At 41.4% G+C, this 27,335-nt stretch overlaps 1 protein-coding gene across 2 annotated transcripts; it reads right to left on the bottom strand.

The window, feature by feature from the left end:
* fkbp15b (FKBP prolyl isomerase family member 15b) lies at nt 1-27,335 on the bottom strand. Of its 2 annotated transcripts, XM_080894965.1 has the most exons (30): nt 27,169-27,335; nt 17,187-17,290; nt 17,020-17,098; nt 16,759-16,828; nt 16,592-16,666; nt 16,294-16,392; nt 15,935-16,084; nt 15,751-15,819; nt 13,397-13,540; nt 13,129-13,271; nt 12,998-13,046; nt 12,795-12,911; nt 11,018-11,102; nt 10,841-10,941; nt 10,655-10,709; nt 10,433-10,542; nt 10,237-10,335; nt 10,055-10,149; nt 9,401-9,503; nt 8,831-8,914; nt 8,145-8,316; nt 6,417-6,553; nt 6,156-6,311; nt 5,903-6,055; nt 5,406-5,498; nt 4,527-4,640; nt 2,512-2,619; nt 1,363-2,027; nt 710-818; nt 1-539 (listed from the first exon to the last, which is right to left on the bottom strand). In XM_080894965.1, the coding sequence occupies exons 1-30, from the start codon at nt 27,216-27,218 to the stop codon at nt 462-464; spliced, it is 3,666 nt and encodes a 1,221-aa protein (XP_080751091.1). In that variant the 5' UTR covers nt 27,219-27,335; the 3' UTR covers nt 1-461. The 2 variants fall into 2 exon arrangements, with proteins under 2 accessions (XP_080751091.1, XP_080751092.1); XM_080894966.1 differs by lacking the exon at nt 8,831-8,914 and having other exon boundaries at nt 27,169-27,334.

Consider the following 27,335-nt stretch of genomic DNA (forward strand, 5'->3'; position numbering starts at 1 on the left):
CAGGAGAGTCAATAAAGGCCACGTGTCTCTGATCATTTATTTTTTGAAATTAATATCAGCTTAACAAAAGTACGTAAAAGTTCAGTTTTTAAAACTGTGATTAAAAACTTAGCGAGTACAGTCTGAAATCATTTATTCCTGCATGTGAATCTGCTACACTGCATGTTAAAATCTGGGCCTGAACTGATTGCATCATCAACTGTTATTAAACAAGTACAGAAAGGCATTTCATTAGATTCCTCTAATTACAGGCTTTCAAGGCTGAAGCTTTGCTTTGTCTGCAGCAGCCGATCAATGAGCAGGATCACACGGAGCTGCAGAGCTAGACTGACCATCCTCTGTTCAGTCAGTTCATCTCTTTCACCTTCACGGCTCTACCGTGGAGACACAGCTGGTACACCTTGCAGTGTTTGTAGCTTTGGAAATTAAAAGACGCAGACTAATAGTGCTCTGGTTCCATGTCAGTTCATCCAGTCCAGATCATCATCATCCTCGTCATCACCAAACAGGGGAGCAGGTGGTGGACGCCCCTTTAGGCTCTGGACACAAAGCAGAGGCAAAAAGAAGAAGAAGAAAATCACAAATAGTGTCCAAGTGCTAAAACATCTCCGACACAACACACAGGGGAAGGGCTGGGTTTAGTGGGATGAGGTAAAAGCGCTCAATCAAATCTGAGAGCTTTGCCTGAACTCTACAGATCCTTCCTTACCATCTCCTCTTCCTCTTCCTCCTCGCTGGGTGCTGCGGGGGGATTGGCAGGAGTTGTGTTCTGGAAAAATGGCTCCTCTCCATTTTCCTCATCAATTCTCCCAGTCAGACTGAGAGAATAGCAGAAAGAGGTGGGGCGAGGCAATAAAGCCAGCAGGATAGCGTTTATGCAAGCGGTTAGTTAGCAGGAGGGTATGTCAGTAGTAATGTAGACATAAATATGTTGCAAGTTACAAGTCTTTTCTTAACACTCTCTATGCGCTTAAGGTTACATTATTCATTGGCTCCACTGGTAAACTTTTCAGTATTACTGACAGCTGTTTGCCACGACAGTCTAAGAAAGAATACTTGAAACGTGATGCGTTCAAGGACGCATTTATAAGCACGAATTATAAGTCCTCACATGACGAAGTACATGAGCCCCAATTAAAGCAACCATGTAACAGACCAATGTTCACTCTGTCCTGTGTGTATAATTTTATACTGAAACATTGTTGTGATTGGCTGGAATAACATTAACCATAAAGTGTATATGAAAAGTGGACGCAGCTTCCCAGTCTATAGGGAGGCCAATGAGGCTTTTTGTTTTTTGACCAGCAGAGCCACAAAATCAAACTCGTAACTTTACCACCAGCCGTTATGACCTGTGCTCACCCTGTGTTCTCTCCCGAGGTGTCCTGAAGTTCGCTCGGTGGTGGAGGCGGGTTGGATGGGGGTCCAAAGGCTTTATGAGAAGCAGCATTTTTTTCTCCTACATCCTCTCCATCATCTTCCACGCTGTCCACGCATGCCTCACTGGTCACTGCAGCGTTCGTTTCTGACACAGCATCTTGCCCATCGTCAGGTGAACGCTCATCTGGATCCAAAGACTTGCTGGTGTCTTTATCTTCTGCAGAGCTTTCAGGAGCAGGTTGCTGCCCCTCCTCCTCCTGTACCTCGCACTCTGCTCCTGGTGCTGCCGTTATTGTCAGCTCTTCTGATTCGAGTTCAGTCGTTGAAACTGGATGGATATCTGTGCTTTGTGAATGTTCTGCCTGAGTTGTTGTGTTTGACTCACACACCGTCTCCTCAGCTGCTTCTTCCTGATCCTCACGAGTCTCCCTGACTTGATGAGAATCTGAATCAGCCACATGTTCCTCCTCCTCCTCTTCCTTTCTGACCTCTGTCTCTCCATTTATGTGCACATTCTGGTGAGGTTCTTCTTCCCGTTTCACATTTTCAACCTCTTCTTTCTCCTCTTCCTCCGCTGTTTCCTCCTCTTTTGTAATTGGTCTTGTTGCAGCCCCGCCTTTGGCACTAAGGAGCTGCAGAGTTACATTCTAGAAGAAAAGAAAACCACATTAATGGCTGGTTCTAGAATTCTGTGATTCAAAACCAAATGCCAGTCAAACACTTCCATTATCATGAGATGAGTGCTGTGATTGTACAATATGGATAAATGAACAATGCCTTTCCACCTGTGGTGATGTAAGACAAAAGATGTGTCGATTAGTCCAAACATTTAAGAACTCTGAATTTGTGCACAAAGGCTGCATATAAAAAAGAAAGGTGTGGTCTGTGGCTCTGCTGCAGTGGAGGGGTGGTACAGTAAGCTCACAGGGGGCGGTGCCAGGAGGTCTGAGGGGACAGGTGAAAGGAACTGGAACTAATGAACTCTTGGCGTGTGTGGTGTGGCAAGGAGCTGCAAAGCTGGCTTCCTGGTTGAACATAAGGTGCCGAAGCAGTGGAAGTGTTTTAGAATAAAGGCGCTACGACTGACACTCGAATGCTGTGAGGCTCCTGATCGCTTCAAAAGGATTTTACCTTAATGGTAGAGACAATGACCCCCAGCACAGCCTGGCCGGTGTAGGATTCAGTGAGATCGAACTCCCCTCGCAGTGAGTGGAACACTCCGTTCATCACACGCTTCACCTACAAGAACACAAATGGTGAGTTATGTCCCAGCATGCACTGGCCTTAGACTTCACACAGCATCACACTAATGCGCGTACCAATAAGCAAACTTTTACTTCAGCTTATTGATAAGCGCTTTGAGTGCTCAGAGTAGAAAAGCGCTATATAAGAACCAGTCCATTTACCAGCTGTGATCCATGATGCGTACCCACACTAGGAAACCCACTGATTATGAGTGAGAACACGTGTTTGGTATTTTTAGGACTAAATCATAGAAGAAGAAACTCTACGTCCCAAAATCAGACCTACTGTTGATGTACTACAAAGGCTATGATGGTGATCGGTCATGCTGTCTCAGTTTAAAGGAGCGTGAACATAATCCTGTATTTCATGCTCCTCACTCGATTTTTCTATATTATTCATTATATTCACTCATTACATTTCATCTAATGATGTTTGATTTTACAGGAGCTGCAGAGCCATCACTCCTCTGACCTAAGCTTTAAGCAACCATGACTATGGTGCAAATCAGCACTTTGACTTCCTGTTGAACCTGATGTCTCAGATATGTCTGAAGGTTCTCAGTCATCTAGGTCATGGATGAAAAGAGACTTAAAAAGAAGAAACTTCAGGAATGTTTTTCTGTCTCAGCTCCTTGGACTGATTTCTCAGAGAAACCTGTTGTCCTAACTGTTGGCTTCTCATAAAAAGATGGAGATATTCGTACCGTTCTACATAGAAAACAAAATGAGAAAATGAATTTACTGAAGCATTATTTACGATACAAACCCTCTGTGAAAAACTGTGCTCTCAAGATATTAAACATTATACAAAGTGTCTCTTCAAACAATACATCAGTCATTTAAATCAAATTAGGTTAATATTAGGCCTCTGGAAATATATAAGAGATTTTGTTAAATATAAATGTCAACTTCATGCCAGGAAGATTTTAATAATTTTATTTTGCCAGGACAGATTTCACCTGCTCAGCAGCTTAAAGCTTTTCATAATGGCCAAAATGTTTCTATATAAGCACATCATCTTAGTCTTTGCTGTGTGATGCCGTGTTCTCCACAGCAGAATCGTGTACGTTTTCAATGCAGTCCTGTGTCAGGATCTGAACATCTTCAATGTTCGATACAGGTTTTACGTACAGACACTGCTCAAGATTCTCTGATTCTTTTACTGATATTCTGTAACATATATTATAAAACCAGCCAATACTTTACAGCTGTGCATGTAGAAATATTATTTTTAAACTGTTGAACTATGTGCCCACACAGCCTCTCAAAGTCTGGGACGCTTCCCCAACTTTACTTCTAGAAGACTCTGTTCTCTCAGACTGTAGGAAGCTCGTTTCATATGCAATCATGTTCCGAGTAAACCATTTAGTTTATATGGGAATTATTTTTTACCATAACTTTCTGTGTGTTATGACAAATCACTGGATTCTGCTTATATTTACATTTAAATCTCAGCTTTTTTTGTGTTTGTTAAATTGTACATTAAAAAGTTTCCCTTAAAAAAAGTCAAATTCCTGCCAAACATACAGCATTTTCTATAATGTATATGTTACGTGGGTAAAGTTGCTAGATACACTTGAAAGTATCTCTCAACACGTCAATATAATAAATAAGAAATGGTTTTAAAATGGGTTCAACCGATATTTAACATGACGGACTCAACATCAGAATCCAGTACTGGATTGGAAACATCAGGCAGTATTATGGAAAACAAGCTGAAAGCTAAGACTAAAGCACCTGCACTGGCATCTGGAGACATTAATGAGCTGCTGCTGATCATTTCTGATTTTCATTCTGTGATTTCTATCAGCTAAACAGCTTCTTAAAGTGACAGATGAAGACAAAGGCTGCACTGCACCTTCTATTAATTGTTCTGTTTGAAAGGTTTCATGTACTTCTCACCTCTGCTGCAGTGTCTCCAGAAGCCTCCTGCTCTTCCAGTTTGCTCTCCAGTTCTGCCACTCGTCTTCGCAGCTTCTGTCTTACAGTCGCTCCCTGCTGCTCCAAGGCTGTGTACTTGAAGAGAATAACATGACATAAATATATGTAATGTAAATCACAACGGTATGGTTGTAACCCCTCCCACCCCATGCACGCCTCCATGATGGACCATCGGAGCACACGCAGCAAAAGACTGGAAATGCAGAACTGATCCTTACAACTCCTCCTCACTCTGTAGGTGATTTTCCTGAGGATTAATAACAAGGCTATTCTGTCATTCAGACCGTGCACCAACAGTTTTTCATTGAATGTTTGTTTCATCTCCCCATCATAGCACAATACTATGTCACTTTAGAATCACCTGCACTGATAAGCTTCAGGATTTAGTTATATTGTTACTTGTTACAGTTATTTGATCTTATATTTTGCACTATCCTACTGTATACTTGTATTCTGTTGTACATATTGTATCTTATTCCTCTGCTCCTCTGCCTCTCTCGCTGCACTGAACATGTGTACAAAAGAATTTCCCTCAGGATAAATAAAGTTCTTCTTATCTTATTTTAATCAGTCATAACAGGCATTTAACAGCTACTTCCCAGAGAAACAGAGGAGTCCCCGCCACACTTATTACCATCACTTTTAAGATCAGGATTCTGTGTAGCTCTGCTTTTTGTTCAGGTGAAAATGTCAAGATTTGGCTACAGCTTAGGCACAGTCTCCGTGCTAAAGGGCTAAATATTCCTGGGTAGTGAAGTCGCTGAAAAAATGCATTCCCAGCTAATAATAAATATTTAATCTTGTTAGACAAGATGAGTCAAATGCAGTCATCCATCTTACTTTTTCCTGAAGAGCGTGCAACTCCTCATGATGCTTGTGTTGCTGCAGCAGACTATGTTCTTCTGAGTCTCTCAGCTGCTTCAGAGCTGTAAACTATTGACAGCAAACATGATTCAACAACACACCATGTAACGTGTACGTGTCCCAATATAAACTTTTCTCAACTTTAAACTGAACAATTGAAGAAACTACTGCTGAGTGGCACAGGACACCGCAGTAATGAAACGTGTGGTAGTATTATATTATATATGTGGAATGTTTGCTAGTTACTAAATGAATGGTGAGTTAAAATGATTATTATTGTTATAATAATCATCTAGAAAAGGTCAGTGTACTTCTCACATTTCTACGTTAATTAAGAGATTCATTTAAAAGTAAGTTTTTTTGTTTTTTTAAAACACGTTTCAGTGACAAAGCAACTCAAAGTGCTTTACATGAAGTGCCAAAGGGCGTAAAATGAACATCATAAGACGATATGAGAGCACGAGCTCATGCACCTTTTCCTGCAGCTGGGTTAACTTGTCCTGCAGACCCTCTCTCTGCTCTGTTAGTTCAGCCACCTCTCTGCTGTGCTGCCCTTTAGCTGAAGCCAACATCTGGGAACACTTGCCCTTCCATTCCTGCTCAAGCTCTGCCTGCAGCTGAGACAGCTTCAATAAGCATGTAAAGCAACGTTAATGTTCACAAAACACTGTTGATCTTTCCATTTAGAAGATGTGATCGCCCTTGGGCTGGATGCAGAGATGTGACCTGTTCTGATGCAGCGTTGTCACTGCTGGTCCTGGCCTTGCGAAGTTGAGCTCGGAGGTTGTCGAGCTCCTGCTGGCTGCTCTTGCGGAGCTCCTCCACCTCCTCATCCCGACGCTGACGCTCCACCTGCCATTTCTTCTTTCTTTCTGAAAGTGCCTAAATGTGAGGCACACCTTTTTGTCAGACATCCCTTTTTGATTTTGTTTCCATGGTGACTGTGTATTGCTGTAATTCATTCACAAAAGAATGAAATCCGCTTACTCGTTCTAGGCTCTCCTTGTCAGTCTTCAGGTCCTGCAGCTCCTCTTCCATGGTGTTCACTTTCAGCTCCGTCTCTTTGCGTCTTTGTTTCTCTGAGCGGTACTGAGTCTGAACCCTCTCTGCCTCCTCCTTCAGCTCTGAAACACATGAACACACAGATGGTTAGTCCGGTCCATTTTTCAAAAAAATAGTCTGACATCTTCTCCTTTGCTCTTTATGTACCAGGCACTAGATGTTCTTACACAGGGTTGCCTTGATTTTCTTGTTGCTGATGTCACACATGCATATTTTTTAAAATCAAACGTTTCTGTTAAAGTAACATTCGTAGCTCAGATGTTGGAAGGGAAAATATCTGTGTGGTCGGTAGCTCTGGCCGTAAGTTTACAGGGAAAGACAAAAGATTTAAGGCATGGACAGAACTGTCCAAATCACCACAAGGACACTGAGGCTGCTCTCCATTTCAGCAAAAAGGGAAAGCGTGAGCTCCCTGCATGGTCGAGAGTAGAGAGAGCATACATTAAGGCATTCGTTGAGAATGAAGAATTCAAAGAGAATTCAAATATTCAAATCTATCCATGCATGGATAGGGGGAGGGGGGGAGAAGTCAGATACACCCTGGACAGGTCAGCCTCCTTCCACCCCCATGACATCTGTCTGTGCAGGCCACAGAGACAGCCAGATTTAACGATTAGCCTAACCCCATTAGCTGCGCGTCTTTGGACTGTAGGAGGAAGCCCGAGTACCCGGAGAGAACCCACACAAACAGGGAACATCCAAACACCCCACAGAAGGGATTCTAACCCAGTCTCTTCTTATTGTGGGGCAACAAAAGTGCTAAGCACTAAACTTCTGGTGCTAAACGTTATGAGGATACGGGACAGGCTTCCTTCTGTGTGGCTGCTGTATGTTTTGCAGTAAAACACAGTTTTGATTTCCTTTTCTAACAATCCGATTTCAGCTTCTGTGTGACCTCAACTAGTCCTGTTAACTGTCATAATAATGTGAAGGAACAGTTATGTTAAAGAAAGAAAATCTTCTGCTTTAAGTCAGACAATTTCAGATTCAGACAGATTGTTAGGAAAACGTTTGGGGAATGTTTAACAGTGGACCTAATGATGACTATGAACCAGCCAAAGTACAAGCTCGTTACACATTTAGTCAAATTTATGAGTTTGTTCGCTCTCTCGAGGCGCTCAAACCTTTGGGTGTTTTTGCTTCTTCACTTGTATGAAATGTATTCATCTGATAAAAGGATTTGTACATTCTATAAATAAAATGAGTCTTATCCTTCCATGTTATGTCTAATATGTCCAACATGTCTTGCTTCAGCATCAGCTGCTCTAAGTTTAAACAACAGGACAAAGAAGCAGTTAAACCTGCGTAAACCATCGCTGTGTTTTTCTGTTGGAGATGTTTTAGAGAGACATGAATAAAACTTTAATTCTTTAGTCCCTGTGTGTTGGTCCTGTGACAGACTGGCGACCTGTGCAGGGTGTACCCCGCCTCTCGCCCTATGAAGGCTGGGATAGGGTTCAGCGCCCCCCGCGACCCTGAAAAGGATAAGCGGAAGCGAATGGATGGATATAATATCTGCGGAGGTAGACTCTGTATTGAATGCACCTCTCTGATTGCAGCACCAAAAATTCTGATATTCATAAAAAGGCACAATTTTTATAATGTTTTTTATACTTATCGGGCACAGTGTATTTAAATCGAGCACACAAGCACCTTCCAGCTGTGCTTCCAGGGCAGCGACGCGTTGGCAGCGGCTCTCACCGTCCTGCAGCGCTGTGCTCAGTTTACCCTGCAGCTCCGCGGCCTTCTGCTGGTGAGCTGAAGCTTCGAGCTGCAGCTGAGACACCCGCGCTGCCGCTGAAGCCAGGTCCTCTGTTAGACGAACCTGGGGGAGTTGGCGAGAGGTGAGAGGGGAAGATGTACTGGTGGCACTATATCAAAATAAAAGCCACAGAGATGGTGGAACAACATAGAAACAAGCCTGGATGAGTGTCTGCTGGTGCTAGCAGTGTGTCCCTGTGGAAGGAAAATGGTGAGTGCTGATTGATGAAAAGGAAGCAGAAGGACAAAAACAGAAATAAGGTTAGTTGAGGTGCCAGTGAAGGATGATGAAAAAGGGTGATCCAGTGGCTGCAGTCAGACTGGGATCAAATAGGAGCTTCTCACAGTTCTTTGTGCTAAATTTTGTGCTTTCTGGTCTGCAATGACCTGGAAATGACTATTTAGAGTCTCGGGATTTTTTTCAGCTGCGCTCTCTTACAGCATAACAACAAAACTGCTTTAGGCAGCATTGTCTTCCTGTAATTTAAACATCGATTATAATTCTAGATGCTTTTTCTTATTTTACAGATTCTAGCTGACCCCAGTCTGATGGCACTACACAGAGGAAACAGGCTCACCTGGCCAGAGCCCAGGTCCAAAGGCAGAGGATGCTGAGAAGAGAGAGCAGTGAATAGGAGTTTTTCCTCAGAGCAGCACTGCAGCTTGAATACAATGAAAAGAGCATTTGGAAAAGAGTGGAATCAGCAGACAGCAAACCTTTAACCAAGTCCAAACTACAAACTGGCGACACACAAGTGTACAAACTATAGGAGCACAATAAGAAGGCAGGCTGGAATCACCAAATACACCACGTTATTAAACCTTACACCACACCCTTTGTACACTTAATAAGCAATTCAATTACAAAATCACAAATAAATCCAAAACAGTTTAACCAACATTTATTCTCAGGTTTTAAGAACAAAAAAACCCCAAAAAAAACATTAAATCTCAATTGTGAAGACCCGCAGCCGCCTGCCACAAAATCAGCAGACTGTAATATGCTGCATGTGACCACTAAGTCCAACACATGTCCTGTTAAGTTCTTAGTCCTTTCACTAAAAGGGAAGTCTGTCACCACAAACATCCAAAACTCAGCCAACAGCCTTATTTGATTCATTAAAGACCAAAAATACCAAACGACTCACTTTGTCCTGCTCAGCCTGCAGCAGTCTCGCCTGGTTCTGTTCACTGGACGACTTGAGGGAGTCATTCCTCTGTTCCAGCATCAGGTGACTCTGCTCCATGTACCTGAAAAATCACACGTCTGCATCAAGCACACTCAGGCTCAAAGACTCCCTCGTGCTTTCATTAGGCTATGTGGGACTGCTTGGTTACTGTTAAGATCAAATTACAACGTGACAGAGAGACAGACAATTAAACATTAGAACTAGAAGCAACCCATTCTGAACTGTTAAAAACTGCATCACACTAAAACTCGCTGGTACTGACAGAACATCCAGGCTTATGTCATTAAAAAGTCTGAATTACAGCCTGGTACAAAAAAATGTTTTAAACTGTTAATGTTTCTGCTGTTTCTATAAAGTTTCATAACAACTGCAGCATCAAGGAATTCATCTTCACGTTAGCATTTCAGCTGCTTCCACATTGTGCCTGTATTAACAAACAAGCAGCCACACACTTAACAAACAGGCTTCAAAAGTCAGAGTCTATAAATCTCTGAATTTTACTGCCAAGATCCCTGATGGCACTGTGCAAGGAATAAGAATCTGAACATCTAAAGAGACTTAAGCTTTAGGCTGCCCCGTATCTGTGCGTAATTCTTAATTCTTTCAACTCACCTCTGGTTCTGGTTGATGAGATCTCCGATCTTACGGTTTTGCTCCTCGATGCGAGAACTTTTCTCAAACACTTCTTTTTTTAAACACTCATTTTCCTGAAAGCAAAATAAGTGCTCAGAACAGCTGCAGATGGGGGGATTTAACAATGCCTCTATAAAGCACTGCGCTGCTGATGCATGTACCTGAACAATTCTTTGGATATTGTGCAAGATCATGGAGGTTTCCATCGACACAGTAGACAAACCCGTGGAAAGGCCCCCCTGCTTTTGAAGATCATCGATCTGTTAAGATTTTGAGGAAAGAAGAAAAAAAACGAAATCAAATGTTTCTGCTTTGCATTAAAGCTGCTTCATGATTTTGTACCATTTCAGAGTGTACCTTTGAAGCCAGCTGATCCACTTTATCGCCTACTTTTCCAACAGCTAAGCGAATCTCTGTGTTATGCTGTCTGGCCTCAGTCATCAAGAAGGAAGTCACATCCCCAGAGCCTTGAGAAACAACAGGAGCACACAAGGGTGTGTAATTTGAAACCATTGCATCCAGCATTATTATCATGAGGTCATCAAATGAACTAGTGGCTTCCTGGTGGTTGAATCCTACCCATGTATGGGACAGCTGGTGCAGGGTAGACCTGGCCCACAGGCTGCAGTGGAGTCTGTGTGTAGGAGCAAGGCTTTGAAATGATGTAATGCACTGACATAAACACACATTTTCCATCTCTGCCACTACTTCTTCCAACATGTATTAGAAAATATTAAGTTAGTACAAACAGTGGCGATGCTACACCTGGAACGCGTGGCTGCTGGTTGGCAGTCCAGGCTGTGCTGTCACAGTGCTCATAACAGGAAGTAAGGCGGAGGTGGGAGGAGCATGAGGATGAGGATGTACTGCAAAAAAAAAACACTGCAATTTTACAGATGCAGGAAGAGAGAACTGACGGATGAGTAAGGACAAGAAGTTTACCGTGTGCAGCAGCTGCAGGAGCAGTGGTGATCGGCACTGGAGATGAAACTACGGGATGATCCTTTGCTCTGCTGCCACTGGTGTCCTGGAGATAAACGCACAGCAGTGTGAACTCACCAATGATGATGCCAGAAAACATTTTGTGCGTCATATTTTCATGTGAAAGAGATGCATTAATCTCATCATTTTTCTTTTAGACTTAGATTAGATTTAAGGACATGGCGAGCACCACTGCAATTTAAATTTTTCCTCTTCGGCTCTGCTGTCTGGTAATGTCCACAGTTTTGAAATCAAAATGCAATGCTAGTTTCCTGTTTAACTAAAATTAATCTAAGAGCATAAGACAGTGTAATAATCCCACACACCTCTACAGCCACAGACCATATTTATCAACAAGATGACTTAAAAATCAATAAAGACAAAGTGTTAAGAGCATTCTAAATGTATGAAAAAAAAAAAATAAATAAATATATATATATATATATATATATATATATATATATATATATATATATATATATATATACACACACACACACACATACATACACATACATACACACACAAAGATACTTATTATTAGTTATTCATTATTAGTCATATTAAAAAATATGGTTACAATCGCAGTTTTGTAAAATCAAACTAACCTGAAATTTAATGACTCATACACACTGTCTTCTATTGCTAAAGACAAACATAAAACACTATTTTAACCATATGTTTTAAATATCATTAATAAAAGGGAAAAAAGTAAAACATGTAAATGTTTTACAAACAGAAAAACATCCAAACATTTGTGTTTGTGCACATCCATGGAGACACACAGACACACAACAGTATGAAGTACAGTTGTGTTTGGGACAGTGTGGCTAAGTGCCAGCTGATCCACATTTCACTCAGATGCCACTTTAAATGTAACAAGAAATAACATACAATATAAAACAGTTTCATCTTTTGTGAAAACATAAGCAAGGAGCCATTTTATTCCATATACGGCATTTGTGGGTTTTGTACAGACAAAGTTAAGCAATTAAAGCAATGGACTAATTTTCCTTTGTTTTTTTTTACAGAAAATAGCCTCCTAATCTAGATCAGCTGTGAGAGCCAAGGAACAATCTCAGGGACTTCCTGACATGAAGTTTTTACCATAAATTTGTCCTGTGAAGCTTAAACACCAAGTCTTTTGAAGCAGGTACTGCAGATAACACTAATAACGCTAATACTTCTAATAACAACCCTAATAATAGTTAAAGTGCAAACGACAGTCAGGACCCATTCCATGACCTGAAAACATGAAGAAGCAACGCTCCCATCCACCAGTAAGAACCCCAGCATACTGGCAGCAAGTGTTTTCTATCTAACATTCATACGCGTATTCATGACGCATCCATTGCAGAGCACTGGGTTAGTATCTTGTCCAGCGGTGTTTGGTATGGAGACTGGAGCAGGCAGGGATTTAAACACCAACTTTCCAATTAGTGGATGACCTGCTCTACCTCGTGGACTACAGCTACAAACAGTACACTGGCCCTACAGGAGGGCGGTGGTCATTTCCAAAGATAGAAATCTTTTTAAAGAAATGCCTAAAAATACACTAAACCAGGCTTAGCTGCAGGATTCAGGTACATTTTCTGGAGAGTATTTTAAGCACCTGTGGGTTTAAAATGATCTACAGGTACAGGAATAAAGTTTATCAGGCTTTGGATACAAGGGCAGTAATATTTAGGTTACTGACAACAGGAAAATGCTAAACCAGTACACATGACAAGATACTGACCTCAAGCTCAGAGTCACTGGATTCAGGCTGGCTGGCCACCCCTGTCAGAAACGGCAGCATGGGCTGGCCCATTTTTGCCATCCGAGAAATCAGTTTGGCTTTAGTAGCATCTGGGTTCTGAAATTGGAGAAGAATAGCAGCTCCAATCTTCACAGCACCAAAACAAATGAATACCAAAAACACAAAATGAGGTGCTTGCTTACAGCCAGCTGCTCACTCAGAGAGTTTGACTTTGCACGAAGTGGTGGCTCCCTGGGAAGACAAATCAGCTACTGTGAGGGGAAAAAAAGTTTAGAATAATAGTGCTAACTATTTTATCAGGTTTAAATCTTACCCTGGTCTTCCTGAACCTGAAGAGGGGGCCTGTGCTGAGGGCTCTGGGACCAGATTTTCAATACTGAGGGCTGGGGAAGGAGCAGCAGAGTCTCTGGAGCCAGCACTTGCCCGATCAGAGCCACTGTCCTTTGAGAACTTGACCTAAACCACAAAACAAGCTCAATAAGCTTCTAATATTTCAGAAAGTGGTTGAACGGTAGACTATAGTTGCTAAAACAGATACAAGCAGATGAGGGAGATGTCGAGGACTGTGCAGCGGATGTTACCCGTCGAAGCTCTGCTTCAAAGATAAGAGTGCTGTTAGCCGGGACACGGTTAGGGACACCCTTAGATCCGTAAGCTAAATCGGGTGGGATGACAATGAGACGACGGCCTGCCTTCTTCATCCCCAGCATCCCTTCCTCCCAGCCCTGTGCATACAGCGAAGGAGAGGAAAGAGATGATGAGGTAATAACATAATAGCAACAGAAGAGTGATAAACGGCACAATCTCAGTGCTCACACACTAATTTAAAGCTATGCTAGAACCTTTCAAAAGGAACTGTAGCATTTTTGGATGATTAGAAATGCAGGACAGACCCAACACAAGAGCAAATATAAATAAGTGATGATTTAATAAATTGAAAATTATATTTATTTAATCGACAACATCATAAGTTAAGGTGAGCCTAAAAGCAGCTGGCTAATCCACTGGTCTCATTTACGACCCCAGCATTGTAAAACAAATTAATATCAAACCTAATGTGAGAATGTAATATTGGCTTTTTTTGTCATTTAAGCAGGCAGTAGCTAAGCCGTTTCATGTATTATGTGCTTTTTATTTTTAATGAGTGAATGAACTGTAACATATCTTTAAAAATGAGGCATTCTCCAACTTTCTTGGTTGACTAATAGTCTGTGGACAGTGAAGAATGTGGGCTGTAGTCTCTCTAAGTGAGAAACAAACGGCTCTAAGCACAGTGCAGGTTACAATCTATAACATAAGAATAGAACCCTCTAGTGTTTTGTTAGCTTGTCAAATTACATCACAAGCTAGCATGAGGCATGTCAGACAATGATGATTATTCCCATCACCAAGTCTTGTACAAAGAAAAGAAAAAAAAAAGAAAAGCACAAAGATTTCTGCAACATCAGTACTGATAGGGATGAGTTTTCTCTCTTCACTGGCTGTACTGTAATTCATTATAATCATCAGGATGTCTTAAAAACTCCCTGAAAAGTCTTCAGTAGCAAGAGTCCTGACAGGGACTAGAAAGAGAGAGCACATTTCTCCTGTATTGGCTTCCCTTCATTGGTTCCCTGTTAAATCCAAAAACCTGCTCCTCACATACAAGGTCTTAAATAATCAGGCCCCATCTTATCTTAATGACCTTGTAGTACCATATCACCCTATTAGAGCACTTCGCTCTCGCTCTGCAGGCCTAATGGGAGGCAGAGCCTTCAGTTTTCAGGCCCCTCTTCTGTTGAACCAGCTCCCAGTTTGGCCCAGGGAGACAGAGCTCCCCTCTACGTGTAAGATTAGTCTTAAAATTGTCCTTTTTCATAAAGCCTAAAAAAAGGATATAGTTAAGGCTGGATCAGGTGATTCTGAATCCCCCTCTACTTATGCTGCAATAGGCTTAGCTGCTGGGGGCTTACCATGATGCTCTATTTCACTCACCATCTGACTCCCTTCCACAGTGTGTATTGTATGCCGTCTTCCTCCCATCAACCCAACTGGTCATGGCAGATGACCGCCCTCCCCAAGCCTCATTGCACCAGAGGTTTCTTCCTCTTTTAAGGCAGTTTCTCTTTACCACTGTCGCCAAGTGCTTGCTCAAAGGAGGTTTGATTGTTGAGGTTTTGTCTGTATTATTGCAGGGTCTTTACCTTATAATTTAAAGAGACTTGAGGTGACAGTTTTTGTCATTTGGTGCTATACAAATAAAACTGAATTTTAAATACTGAATGTAGAACTAAATCTTTTCCAAGAACAGTCAAGATGGGAAGATTAGGCAGCTCTCTGCAATATGGAGAGCATAATGTTTCGAGCTTAGTCCTTTTACAACAAGCTACTTAGTCATGGTAACAGGAACTCTGATCATCATACCTAAAATATATGCTAGTTGATGTACATACCGTACATATAATATTACAACATCGTAGTGAAGGACAGTCTGGTCACACAGTGTGTTAACATGAACGACACACAAACTTCAGTTCACTTAAATCCTGTGTGCATCAGTGAGTTTATCAAGTTGCACAGAGCTCCATAAAAATGTAGCTGGAATTACAGTGTTTAGCTATGACAGCTACATTATTCATTCACGTTTTACTTGATTCAATGAATCCACACAGAAAGCAATTAGCTCAGCATGCATTATCTTGCTGCTGAAGGTTGGTTGCTAACACACATTCAATGCTCAGGCTGCCTAGATAATCCTCCGATGTATTTAGCACCCTGCCATGCCAATCAGCAACCACCTCATTTAGTTTCACTCGAACCACCAACTTCATATCGCCCGCACTTATTTCACCCATTCTTTTTATGGTGTTGGGTTGCCACATCACTGCATGTCACTTCCTGTGTGGACAGCCCTTTGAGCTACTATTCACAGTCACTGCAGTATACTTTCACTCACTCTGATCACTTTCCCAGCTCCAATCTTCAGTCGCAGCAACTTGTCTTTGTTTTGGTTGGAGTCAAACATCTGTAGCAATACAAATAAGATTCAAAGACTTGTTCGTCATCATAACCAGAAAATCCACAAGAGAAAAAACAAAAAACACTGATACTTGTTAAAATGAATGATGTGAGTGTTTGACCTGTCCACAAGTGTGGTTCTCCAAAAGCCAGCCCGTGTACACCACCTCCACAGAGTCTCCATTCTCCACTGACTGGCCCTCACCAAGACTGAGGTCCTGGAGTACCACTACATCTACAGTCGCAGCGCTGTTCACTTTTGCTAAACATACCTGATGATAAAAGATAAGATAACCTTTATTAGTCCCACACATGAGAAATTTGTGAAGACTTCTTCATCATGCTTGTACATAATGTAGACTACACACATCGTTTTTTGAAGATCGCCTGATACTTTTGGACTTTGTGCTGTCAATAAACAAAGTCTGTTTGTTTTGTGTTGGCCCAACTGTAATCACAGTATTTATTATTTGAGGCTCACCTCTTTGCAGAAGTCTGAAGCTGATTTCTCTGACTCAAACATAAGGGACCAGTTCTGCCTCTGGTCATCATAAAAAGTGCAATAATTGTTTTGCTGTACCTGCAGAGGAAGAAGAGCATGTAGCCATGAAAACAGTCAGTGGGGGAAACAGCTATTCTTTACAGCTGCTACAAGCTTTTCAAAAGAAAAACTATCTAAAGAACAGGGTTTAAACAGGTATCGCAATGATTATCGGAAATATATAACTAACATTTTCAGATGGTGCATCTACTTTTGTATCCTTCATGACTATACTCACCGTGAAAGCAAAGCCCACGTGAATCTTGGCAGAGGTTACTTGTTTCTGTTGGCTTAAATACAGAAGCAGCTTGTACTGAAGAAAAGAAGAGCTGAGCTCATTATTAAAAACCAAACAAAAGTCAAACCAGGAGCATAAAGTAAGAGACTAAATAACAAAGCTCCAACCTCTTTTGTTGTATGGTTGCCCAGCACAGCAGCTCCCAGCTTTCCCTGCTTCATGTACTGTCCATTAATACTACATGAGACAACACAGCTGTTCAGTGAACAGAGAGAGAACTTTGGGGGAGTAAAGAGTTTAATTTGTGTAAAGAAAAGGGGGATAATGCTCCAAACAGATGTAAAAAACAAATAAACATGAAAACTGACATTTAGAATATAGCACCTGACATATTTAGATGAGTGCTTAAAAATGGTTTTCAAACTCACTATCTGAAGGCTTGGACTGCTGTTGCAAATAATACTGCTGGAGCTCCAGGTTGTGGAGCTGGCTTCTGATTGGATGGAGCTGCAATAATATTAAAGAAATGATCAGTGGTGGCTCTGCACGACAACTGGATGTAAATTCAGCAATGCTGCAGTTCTGAGACTGTTACCTTGGTTGGAGCTCTTTCTAGGCTGTTTGGGGGCTGTGTACTGGAATGACTCGTTCCCCTGACTGGTTTCCTGGTCTAATCCAAACAGGGAAGCCAGCTTGGCCCTAAAAAACACAAAAGATTATGTACATGTGGTTGTATTTGCATTGCTATATGGTGCTTTAAAAAAAAACCAAAAAAAAAAAAAACATGCTGGACATCTATACTGATACTGGGTAATGTGTTGGGAATGAAAGTATGCAAAATAATGTCATGGAAATTAAAATGATTAAATAAAAATTATTATATTGTATGCATGTCTGAAACATCAAACCATGATCCCATGATCGATTCTGTAGTATCGTGATATTTTGTTTGCTAATAATGTATCGATACAGGGACAGCAGAAATCGATATTTTGTTACAAAAAAGGGTTTTTTTGCTCTGACTTCAGAGCATGTTGATCCTTTTTCTGAGCAAGAATCCTGACATTCCTTCACTGTCCAAATGTGTTTAACTTTATTTTGGCAGCAATAAACATGACAGTTTACTTATTTTAATTTAAGACACGTTTTATTTTAATTAAGTTTAAAACTTTTTTATTTAATGTAAAATTATATTTTGTTTTAATTTACTTTTAAATTCTTCAGTTGCTGAATGGGCTGCATAGTTTTCATAAATTGCATAGTTCAGAATAGCTATAATTGTACCAGATGGTTGCATTCAGTTAAGTTGGCCAGCTCTGTTCTAGGATGCCCTCTGGACCCAGTGGAGGTGGTGAGTGACAGGAGAACGGCGGCTAAGCTGTCATCCCTGATGGACAACATCTCCCACCCCATGCAGCAGACTGTGACAGCACTGAGCAGCTCCTTCAGTGGGAGACTGCGGCACCCACGGTGTGGGACGGAGAGATTTCGCAGGTCTTTCCTCCCCACTGCTGTCAGACTCCATAATAAAGACTTTAACTGATCAAGCACACACATCCATACATATGCAATAATACTAAGTGCAATAATCCTTTCTGTCATCGTTGTATTTTTACTCAGTTGTATATAGTATTTGTTGTATTCTATTTTTATCTTATTGTATATTTATTTTATTTTATTCTACTGTATATAGTATTTTATTTTATTCTATTCTGTACAGTTGTGTACTGTATTTATTCTTATTGTATTCTAATTTTTGCCTCATAACTTTTGCACTGTCCACTCCTGCTGTGACAAAACAAATTTCCCACGTGTGGGACTAATAAAGGTTATCTTATCTTATCTTATCTTCTTATACAGGTAGACTACAAAGACAGTTGTCAGGCACAGGCTACATCCACACTAGCCCGGATAGATTTGAAAACGGCGTTTTCGTCTGAAAGCGAAAGCGAGTGAGAATTAAAGAATTTGAAGAAAAGCTATCTGCAGCATGTACAAACTGATATTAATCTTTAATAGGACTGTCAAAATTGAGAGCAAACAAAACAACTGCCGTATAATGCCTTCTATCTTAGTTTAATTGGTCACATGACTGCATCACATGACTAAAATGTAATTGTTTTCAAAAAGTCTTTTCGCTGTCCACACCGCGACGTGAAAGCACTGTTTTTAAATGTATGCATTTTCGAGAGCGTTTTCAAAACGCTGCATTTTCCTTCAGTGAAAACGCCGTCTCAGTGTGAACAGGAGGCCAAAACGGAGAGAAAACGAGGTGTGGACGTAGCCACAGTGTCATGGTGCTGCCCCCACCACCCACCCCTCTTTACTGAAATCCCACCTACTCTTATGTGTGATGGCAAGTCTTCAAGAGACAAAGACCAGGAAGGAACCAGGTCCAGACAGTGTGTCACCCTCCTGCCTCAAAGTATGCTCTGACCAGCTGGTTCCCATCTTCACACTGATCTTCAACAGATCCCTGAAACTGTGTGAAGTCCCCTCCCATTTCAAGCACTCCACAATCATCTTGGTCACTGGGTTAAATGACTACAGACCTGTCACCCTGATATCCTTTGAAAGACTGATGCTGGCCTGCTGGTGCTGGTTGTGAATCTTAGCTTGGCAATTCACCAGGCCTCGAGTATGGACAGCTTGTTGTACTTCTTAGGCACCAGTTTCTTCATCACACCTTCCTGCAGTTCTGACAGATGGCTAACTTCCCTCCATGCTGCCTTTATGGGCATTATTCAGACATATGCAGCAGCACAGCGCTCCCAACTACTGTACACCTTTTTTGTGTTTTTGTCCTCTAATGCAGCGGTCCCCAACACCCGGGCCGCGGACCGGTACTGGTCCGTGAGTCGTTTGGTGCCGGGCCGCAAGAGTTGAGGCTCGGGTGTGAAATGTATGGTTTTCAGGGTTTTTATCGTTAAGTCGGTTTCCCTGGGTCTTTTTCCGTGTTGTAGTCGTATGTCTTATTTTGAAAGAACTATTTACGCATTGCCATAGCGATCAGAGAGCATCAAGAAGCAGAGAGGAGGATCTCCAAAGGTTGATTCTGTTCGTCTGGACGTAGCGTTTTGTGGGAGAAACGTTTCGTCACTCATCCAAGTGACTTCTTCAGTCTCAGCTGACTGCAGGTTTCCCCAAACGCTACGTCCAGAGGAACAGAATCAACCTTTGGAGATTTACTCACTGAGCATGCATCAAGACAGAGAGGATGTTACTCTCAATGTTGTTGGCGCATTTCAGGAGGTGGCTGCTAATAAAGTTACACAATTACACAGTGAATTCGGTTTATTATTATATTTGCAAAATACCACAGTTTGTCTTTGTCTGTATCATTTTATTTTGTTGTATTTGTCCGCGACACCTTAAAGGCTGGTCCGTGAAAATATTGTCTGATATTAAACTGGTCCGTGGTGCAAAAGGTTGGAGACCGCCGCTCTAATGTGTGCCTTTCTCTTGTTTTGTATACATGTCTCATATTTGTTATTTATTCCTGCTGTCTTTATATTTTATGACCCAACTTCCTCACTCCCCCTTGCCATAGCATTTGTGTAGAGATTAAGGAGTCAGCTGAACAAGAAAAACACGATTCAGGGAGTTGCCACATATGTCCTGTCAGTCATCAGATACTTTACTGGGATAATAAGACAGTCAAAGGAGGAGACTGGTCCCACTGACATCAGGGCAAGAAAGTTCCCTAGCATGCATGGAAGGTTTCACCACAAAAGTCCAGCACTCTGACACTTTACGCTAAGTGGAAGGAAAGAAGCTTGGGACTAGTGAGTGCCAGAACCACTGTTCAGGATGAAACAAAGATCCGCCAGTATGTCGGAAAGATGACACAACTCAGTGGTTCCCAAACTTTTTTTGCTGGGCCCCCTTTGTTTTACAAGAAAAATGTTCGCGCGCACACATCCTCCAACCACACACACACCCATATTTTGCTCCATTGCGGTTTATTTCAAACATTTAGTAAATAATTAAGCAAATACAAGTAATCTGCAATAAATTACAGGTAGTAAGAAAATAAACGACTAACTCTTTTACGCTACGTCCGCACCTACACGAGTATTTTTGAACACGCAGCTGTTTCGTCCACATGGAAACGGCGTTTCGAATCACTGAAAACTGAGATTTTTAAAACTCCTTTTTTGAGTTTAGTGTGGACGAGGAATACAGAGTTCGTCACACAACATCAAAGGTATGTGCCTTTTTCCACGTCACGCTGTACGCCACGTTATTGTTTACATGAGATGAACTGCAGAATGGCAGACACAAAATACTGTTAATCTGACTGACTGCAGGTTTTACACACAGTTACTGTCCCTCCATTTACAAAGGCAGAGGCATCACAGTGTGATTATTTTACGTGTAGTTGTTTTTTTCCCCGTGTAATAATATTCAACATTGCTTTTTCAAAAAATGCCTCTCTGTGCAAAATGGGTTTAAAAACATAAACAGCTGTGGGATACTGTTTGTCCATGATTTGAACCGGGGAACAAATCGTGGCAGGATCAGCCTGATGTTATTTGTATCCCGCTGTAACTTTACTGTATAAAGTATAGTATAGTATGTACAGTGGGGTAAAAAAGTATTTAGTCAGCCACCGATTGTGCAAGTTTCCCCACTTAAAATGATGACAGAGGTCAGTAATTTGCACCAGAGGTACACTTCAACTGTGAGAGACAGAATGTGAAAAAAAATCCATGAATCCACATGGTAGGATTTGTAAAGAATTTATTCGTAAATCAGGGTGGAAAATAAGTATTTGGTCACCTCAAACAAGGAAAATCTCTGGCTCTCACAGACCTGTAACGTCTTCTGTAAGAAGCTTTTCTGTCCCCCACTCGTTACCTGTATGAATGGCACCTGTTTGAACTCATCATCTGTATAAAAGACACCTGTCCACAGCCTCAAACAGTCAGACTCCAAACTCCGCCATGGCCAAGACCAAAGAGCTTTCGAAGGACACCAGGAAAAGTATTGTAGACCTGCACCAGACTGGGAAGAGTGAATCTACAATAGGCAAGCAGCTTGGTGTGAAAAAATCAACTGTGGGAGCAATCATCAGAAAATGGAAGACATACAAGACCACTGATAATCTCCCTCCATCTGGGGCTCCACGCAAGATCTCATCCCGTGGGGTCAAAATGATCATGAGAACGGTGAGCAAAGATCCCAGAACCACACGGGGGGACCTGGTGAATGACCTGCAGAGAGCTGGGACCAAAGTAACAAAGGTCACCATCAGTAACACACTACAACGGCAGGGAATCAAATCCCGCAGTGCCAGACGTGTTCCGCTGCTGAAGCCAGTGCATGTCCAGGCCCGTCTGAAGTTTGCCAGAGAGCACATGGATGATACAGCAGAGGATTGGGAGAATGTCATGTGGTCAGATGAAACCAAAGTAGAACTTTTTGGTATAAACTCAACTCGTCGTGTTTGGAGGAAGAAGAATACTGAGTTGCATCCCAAGAACACCATACCTACTGTGAAGCATGGGGGTGGAAACATCATGCTATGGGGCTGTTTTTCTGCCAAGGGGACAGGACGACTGATCCGTGTTAAGGACAGAATGAATGGGGCCATGTATCGTGAGATTTTGAGCCAAAACCTCCTTCCATCAGTGAGAACTTTGAAGATGAAACGAGGCTGGGTCTTCCAACATGACAATGATCCAAAACACACCGCCCGGGCAACAAAGGAGTGGCTCCGTAAGAAGCATTTGAAAGTCCTGGAGTGGCCTAGCCAGTCTCCAGACCTCAACCCCATAGAAAATCTGTGGCGGGAGTTGAAAGTCCGTGTTGCTCGGCGACAGCCCCAAAACATCACTGCTCTCGAGAAGATCTGCATGGAGGAATGGGCCAAAATACCAGCTACTGTGTGTGCAAACCTGGTAAAGACCTATAGTAAACGTTTGACCTCTGTTATTGCCAACAAAGGTTATGTTACAAAGTATTGAGTTGTATTTTTGTTATTGACCAAATACTTATTTTCCACCCTGATTTACCAATAAATTCTTTACAAATCCTACCATGTGGATTCATGGATTTTTTTTTCACATTCTGTCTCTCACAGTTGAAGTGTACCTCTGGTGCAAATTACTGACCTCTGTCATCATTTTAGGTGGGGGAACTTGCACAATCGGTGGCTGACTAAATACTTTTTTGCCCCACTGTATATCTCCAAAATGTCAGAAGTAGTTAGTCATTACAAGAAGTGTTTGTGAACAAAAAATCACGAATGTGGGATACTGTTTGTCTCTGCAGGGAGACCTACCTCGGCACTTGTGCAGGTGAAGCCAAAGGGCAGATTTGCTTCAGCATATTTTCTAGTCTTTGGCTTAGAATGAAGTTGGTTTGGAAACATATTCAGCGATGCTTCATCTCCTGCTTTGCGTTTCTGTAGGTGCCCGTGCTAGCAGTGTCCACGCGTTTTGTTTTTTTTCCCCCTTTCCATCCCGCGCCCCCCCGCCATGGCTCTGCGCCCCCCACACTTTGGGAAGGTCTGACACAACTGATCCTACAAATGGCTGGACAAAGCTGGACTAAAATACAGCACAGAGGCACTAATCATGGCAGCACAGGAATATGCACAAGACTGACAGAGGCTGGGTCTACAACACTAGGCACGAGCCCAGGTGCAGGCTGAAATGGTGGTTGTGGTTGAGAATGACCAGGCCAAGACTTCCAGATACTGATGGACAAATTGGTGGCAGCTAACCAACCACATGTAGTAGTGGTGGGCAAGAAGCGGAAGAAGTCTGTAGTAACAGATATAGCCATCGCAAGTGATAGCAAAGAACACAAAAGCTTGAGGAATACCAAGAGCTAGAGATGTGGAAGGTGAAGGCAACAGTGAGCCCTGTGATCATCAGAATACTGTTGACCACAGGCAGTACCCGCCAGACGGCGGTAACAGCACCAACATTTTATTTTATAGTCAAGTTCCCAGGTATAAACTGTATATATAGCAACCAGACATGTGTAAACAAGAAAGTGTCACAAAACCACACATCATCGAGCTGGCATCAAGATGTCATTATTGTAACCATTTTAACCACTACCAGCTGATGTTTGTTTTTTTTTTTAAATTCAAATATACCATTTTGTCCACAGTCATAATACCCATATGGAAGAGATATTTATAAATCTTCTGACGTTTGTATCTGTCTTGTGTGAAACTTGTATGCTTTTCATACAAGAGTGAAAACACATATAAGATCCCTTGAAAAATTATATAAATGAAACTTGTATCTTTTGGATATTTACTAAAACAATATATGAAAGTGGCCACTTTCACGAGTGAATCATATCAGCCTTATATGATTCACTATATGAAGAAGGCCACATCTGATGCAAGTCTTTTATAAGTTTATTCTATTTCTTTTCCATATGGGGGGTAAATTATGTGGGACAGTAAGTAAACTGTCTGTCACATATTTCACATGACATCAAGATTCTTTCTCTAATCACATATTTTATAAGCAAATGGCTGAAATGATTAGTTCGTTATCCAATTACTTGCCAAGTAATTTTTAGTCACTGGTGGCAGCCTGATACTGACCCCTGGAACTCCTTCCACTGGTAATCACTGGCATCTCCCAGAACAGACATGTTGAAAGCCTTAATGCATTCATCTCCGACGGTAAGGAACTGGGCTGAGGAGGGGCAGCCAGTTTGCATGTGTGAGTCAGAATCCTTTTAATGCTTGTTCCAATGCTCGTCTCGCTTGCTATGCTGACCACTCAACCCCCAGTGCTATCACACTTGTGTGACAAATTCAACAGCGTAGCAGAAAAAGAAGAAAAGCGCAGCGCTCTGGCTTTAGTGCTGCACGGGTCTTTGGAGGGAAGAGATGGGCTGTAGCAGAAGCCTTCAACTCCAGTCTACTCTAACAAGCAGCATGTGAGAGGAATTAGATTCCATAACACTTGTCCCTCCTCAACAACAGGCTCTACGCTTGCCACTGATCCCAAACGCTCACACACACACTGCACTACAGTCACACAGAACTCGTGCAGAGGGAGGAGGCATGAGAAAAGTGGCAAAGATTAAAAAGTCAGCTGGAAGCTTTCCTAATACTCAGTGAGTCTGTCCCATGACAAAAGTGCACCAAGTTTGGGTCTTTCAACACACAGATCCCTTTTTTCTTTAAAGAAGAAGAAATAATTCAAGCTTCTGGAACTACTTTTCCAATGACACTAAGAAAGCTGCAAAACGCTGCATTTTGAAAATAGTGTCAAATTAATTGTTTTAATTGTTATGCAAAGGTTCGAATTTACACACAGCTGCTTTAAGCTACCACATTCTAAGGCCAGGCTTTGGCTGAAAAATGTAAAAGAATAAATAAATGAATGACTAAATTTATTCATAGGTTTGATAGTGTGCTTGGCATCATTGTCCTGTTACATGGCTGTCTCAGCCAACCTTTAGCCCTCGATAGATGGCCTTTTACTCCACAATACATCTCCCAGATGCTCTATGAGTGTCACCTGGTCCAGCTCGAGACATGATTATCAGATAATGAGTTCATGGTTTTTAGAAATTTAGAGAGAACATAAAAATTTAACAATAAAATACATCACTGTTGCAAGAAAGAAAAAAATTAGATTAATACTTTATAAAATTGTTAATCTAGTGATTTAGTATGCAGTGGTAAAATACACAATTCAAAACAGGTTAACTGTTTTATTGCTGCGAGCGCTCTTTATAGTGCTGCACATTAGAGCTCTGAAGCTTAGTGGATACAGTCAACATAAAATATAACGTCCCATAGCGCAGTAAAGGTGAAGCGAAAATGATTTGGTTTTTTGGCATATCAATGTGAAACTGCTCTTACTGATTGAATGGGTATTTGTGGCACGTGTCCTATGCTCTAACTGCATTTCCAGTAGTGTAAAACAGACTAAGAAGCTAAGTCAAAATCAAGTATAAATATGTTTACACATTTTGTGAATGGTTAAATGAATACACACACATTCCCATGACAACGTGACACACAGTTTGCATTAACAACTGGGATTACATCATGTATTTCCCAGTACAAACTCTATAGTACTCTTAAAACACTGGTTTTTATTTTTCCATTGGTAGTATTTTAAAACACGTCCAAACGTCCAAAACTTGCTTCTACGGACATACGTCCCCATTCTTATCAATGACCGTTTACCTTCCTAATTCCTATGGAAGCAGTAAACTCTATAGAGTCATGTGAACTCTTTTTCACATAACTGTATACCACAGTTAAATGTAGTATAGCCATCAAAGTGTCTATATCACTGTGAATCAGCCTGCAGTGTTCTCATTGTATTCATTTTATTATTATTTTTAAACTGTGTGTCACAGTTTTAGACGTCCCATATCATGCTGCTTTTGTGGCTTTAGTTTCTAGAAGTAACCTCTTTATATGCACATGCACGCTTCCATAGTAAATACATTCATTTTCATTTACCAGTTAGATGTTAATAGTCAGAATGTGGTTCAGTAAGTTGGCTTGAGGAATCCTGTACTGCTTACATTGAGGGCAGGATGGGTTAAATGTTTTTCAAGAACACTTTGAAGCTCAAACAACAGTCCAGTATCTCACAATTTACTTGGCTTTCATTTTTTCTGAAAAGAAAATATCCCGATGTCAGATCTTGTTGTGCTCATTCACCCTGTGTGCAAAGCATCTCTCCTCACTCACACACATTTTTAAACAAGAAAGTCTGTGGCCAGTTCACGCATGAAAAAACATCACGCACCAACTAATTTTCACGCACCTGTCCATAAAATAAGTTAATAACTTCAGTAAATGAAAATAATGAAACTCTTTAATTTGCAGTAGCGTCCTTCTGAACGCGATGACGTTTACTGTGAAAAGGGGTAAACATCATCGCGCTGTTTAAAAAAACAAAAAGCCCCGAAGTTTTGCAGGTTTTTGCCTGATAAAATCATCTACTTCTTTTATGCTTTTATTGCGGGCGACAGATAAACACGAAAGAAAAATTACATTTGATGAAGGCTTGAACAGTCTGAGAAGCTACATTCATGAATGCTACTTGGAAAATGAGCCACAGAATCATGTGAGCAGGCAGAACCAACACCGGAGTGTTTGATATAAGCAATCATACTGCCGCAAACCTATAAGAGGTCACACTTTGCATGACAAAACGATTCAAACCCGCTCATACCTGTTAACTTTACACTGCATTAATAGTCCTGAACTTCACTTAAATGCCGTTTTATTTTCTTCATTGTGTATATGAGGTCACTTTGAAATTCGGCACAGATATGTTGCTTTGACAAAACTTCACATCACTTCACCGGGATTCTCTTGATATTCCGGTAAAACACGTAACAAAGGGAATTAAAACCATAACTGAAATATGTACTACATGTTAGAAAGGGGCTTAAAATGATCCGCCTGCTCTTTAGACTTTTTTAATGGTGGTGGACTCCATTTAATCACGATTAATACAAAGATTAAAATGAAAGCTGGGTCAACGGCTAGAACATGGGCTAAATCCTGGTGAGCTAGTTAGCTTATAGCCTAAAGAGCATTAGCTCGGAGTACAAAACCAACTCACCCTCCTGTGGGAGACAAGAAGTCTCCGTCCTCATCGTCCCCAACGAACATTTTTTTAAAAGTTTGAAGCCTTCGTCTATTAAATAAAAGAAACGCACAAAAATGTATTAACTGTTTGACATGACTAGTCTGCGACTTCCCCTTCCTGCTTGTGCAAAAGTCAGCTGA

The sequence above is a fragment of the Rhamphochromis sp. 'chilingali' genome (genome assembly GCF_963969265.1).
Source record: "Rhamphochromis sp. 'chilingali' genome assembly, chromosome: 10".
NCBI classification, from domain to species: Eukaryota; Metazoa; Chordata; class Actinopteri; order Cichliformes; family Cichlidae; genus Rhamphochromis; species Rhamphochromis sp. 'chilingali'.

What these genes read in the sequence shown, in the direction of transcription:
- fkbp15b (XM_080894965.1), bottom strand. Translation starts at nt 27,218, where the DNA reads ATGTTCGTTGGGGACGATGAGGACGGAGACTTCTTGTCTCCCACAGGA. An exon ending in ACCAGCTGTCCCATACATGG is followed by an intron (nt 10,543 to 10,654) that starts GTAGGATTCAAC and finishes TTGTTTCTCAAG; the next exon opens with GCTCTGGGGATGTGACTTCC. An exon ending in TGCACGCTCTTCAGGAAAAA is followed by an intron (nt 4,641 to 5,405) that starts GTAAGATGGATG and finishes ATTCTCTTCAAG; the next exon opens with TACACAGCCTTGGAGCAGCA.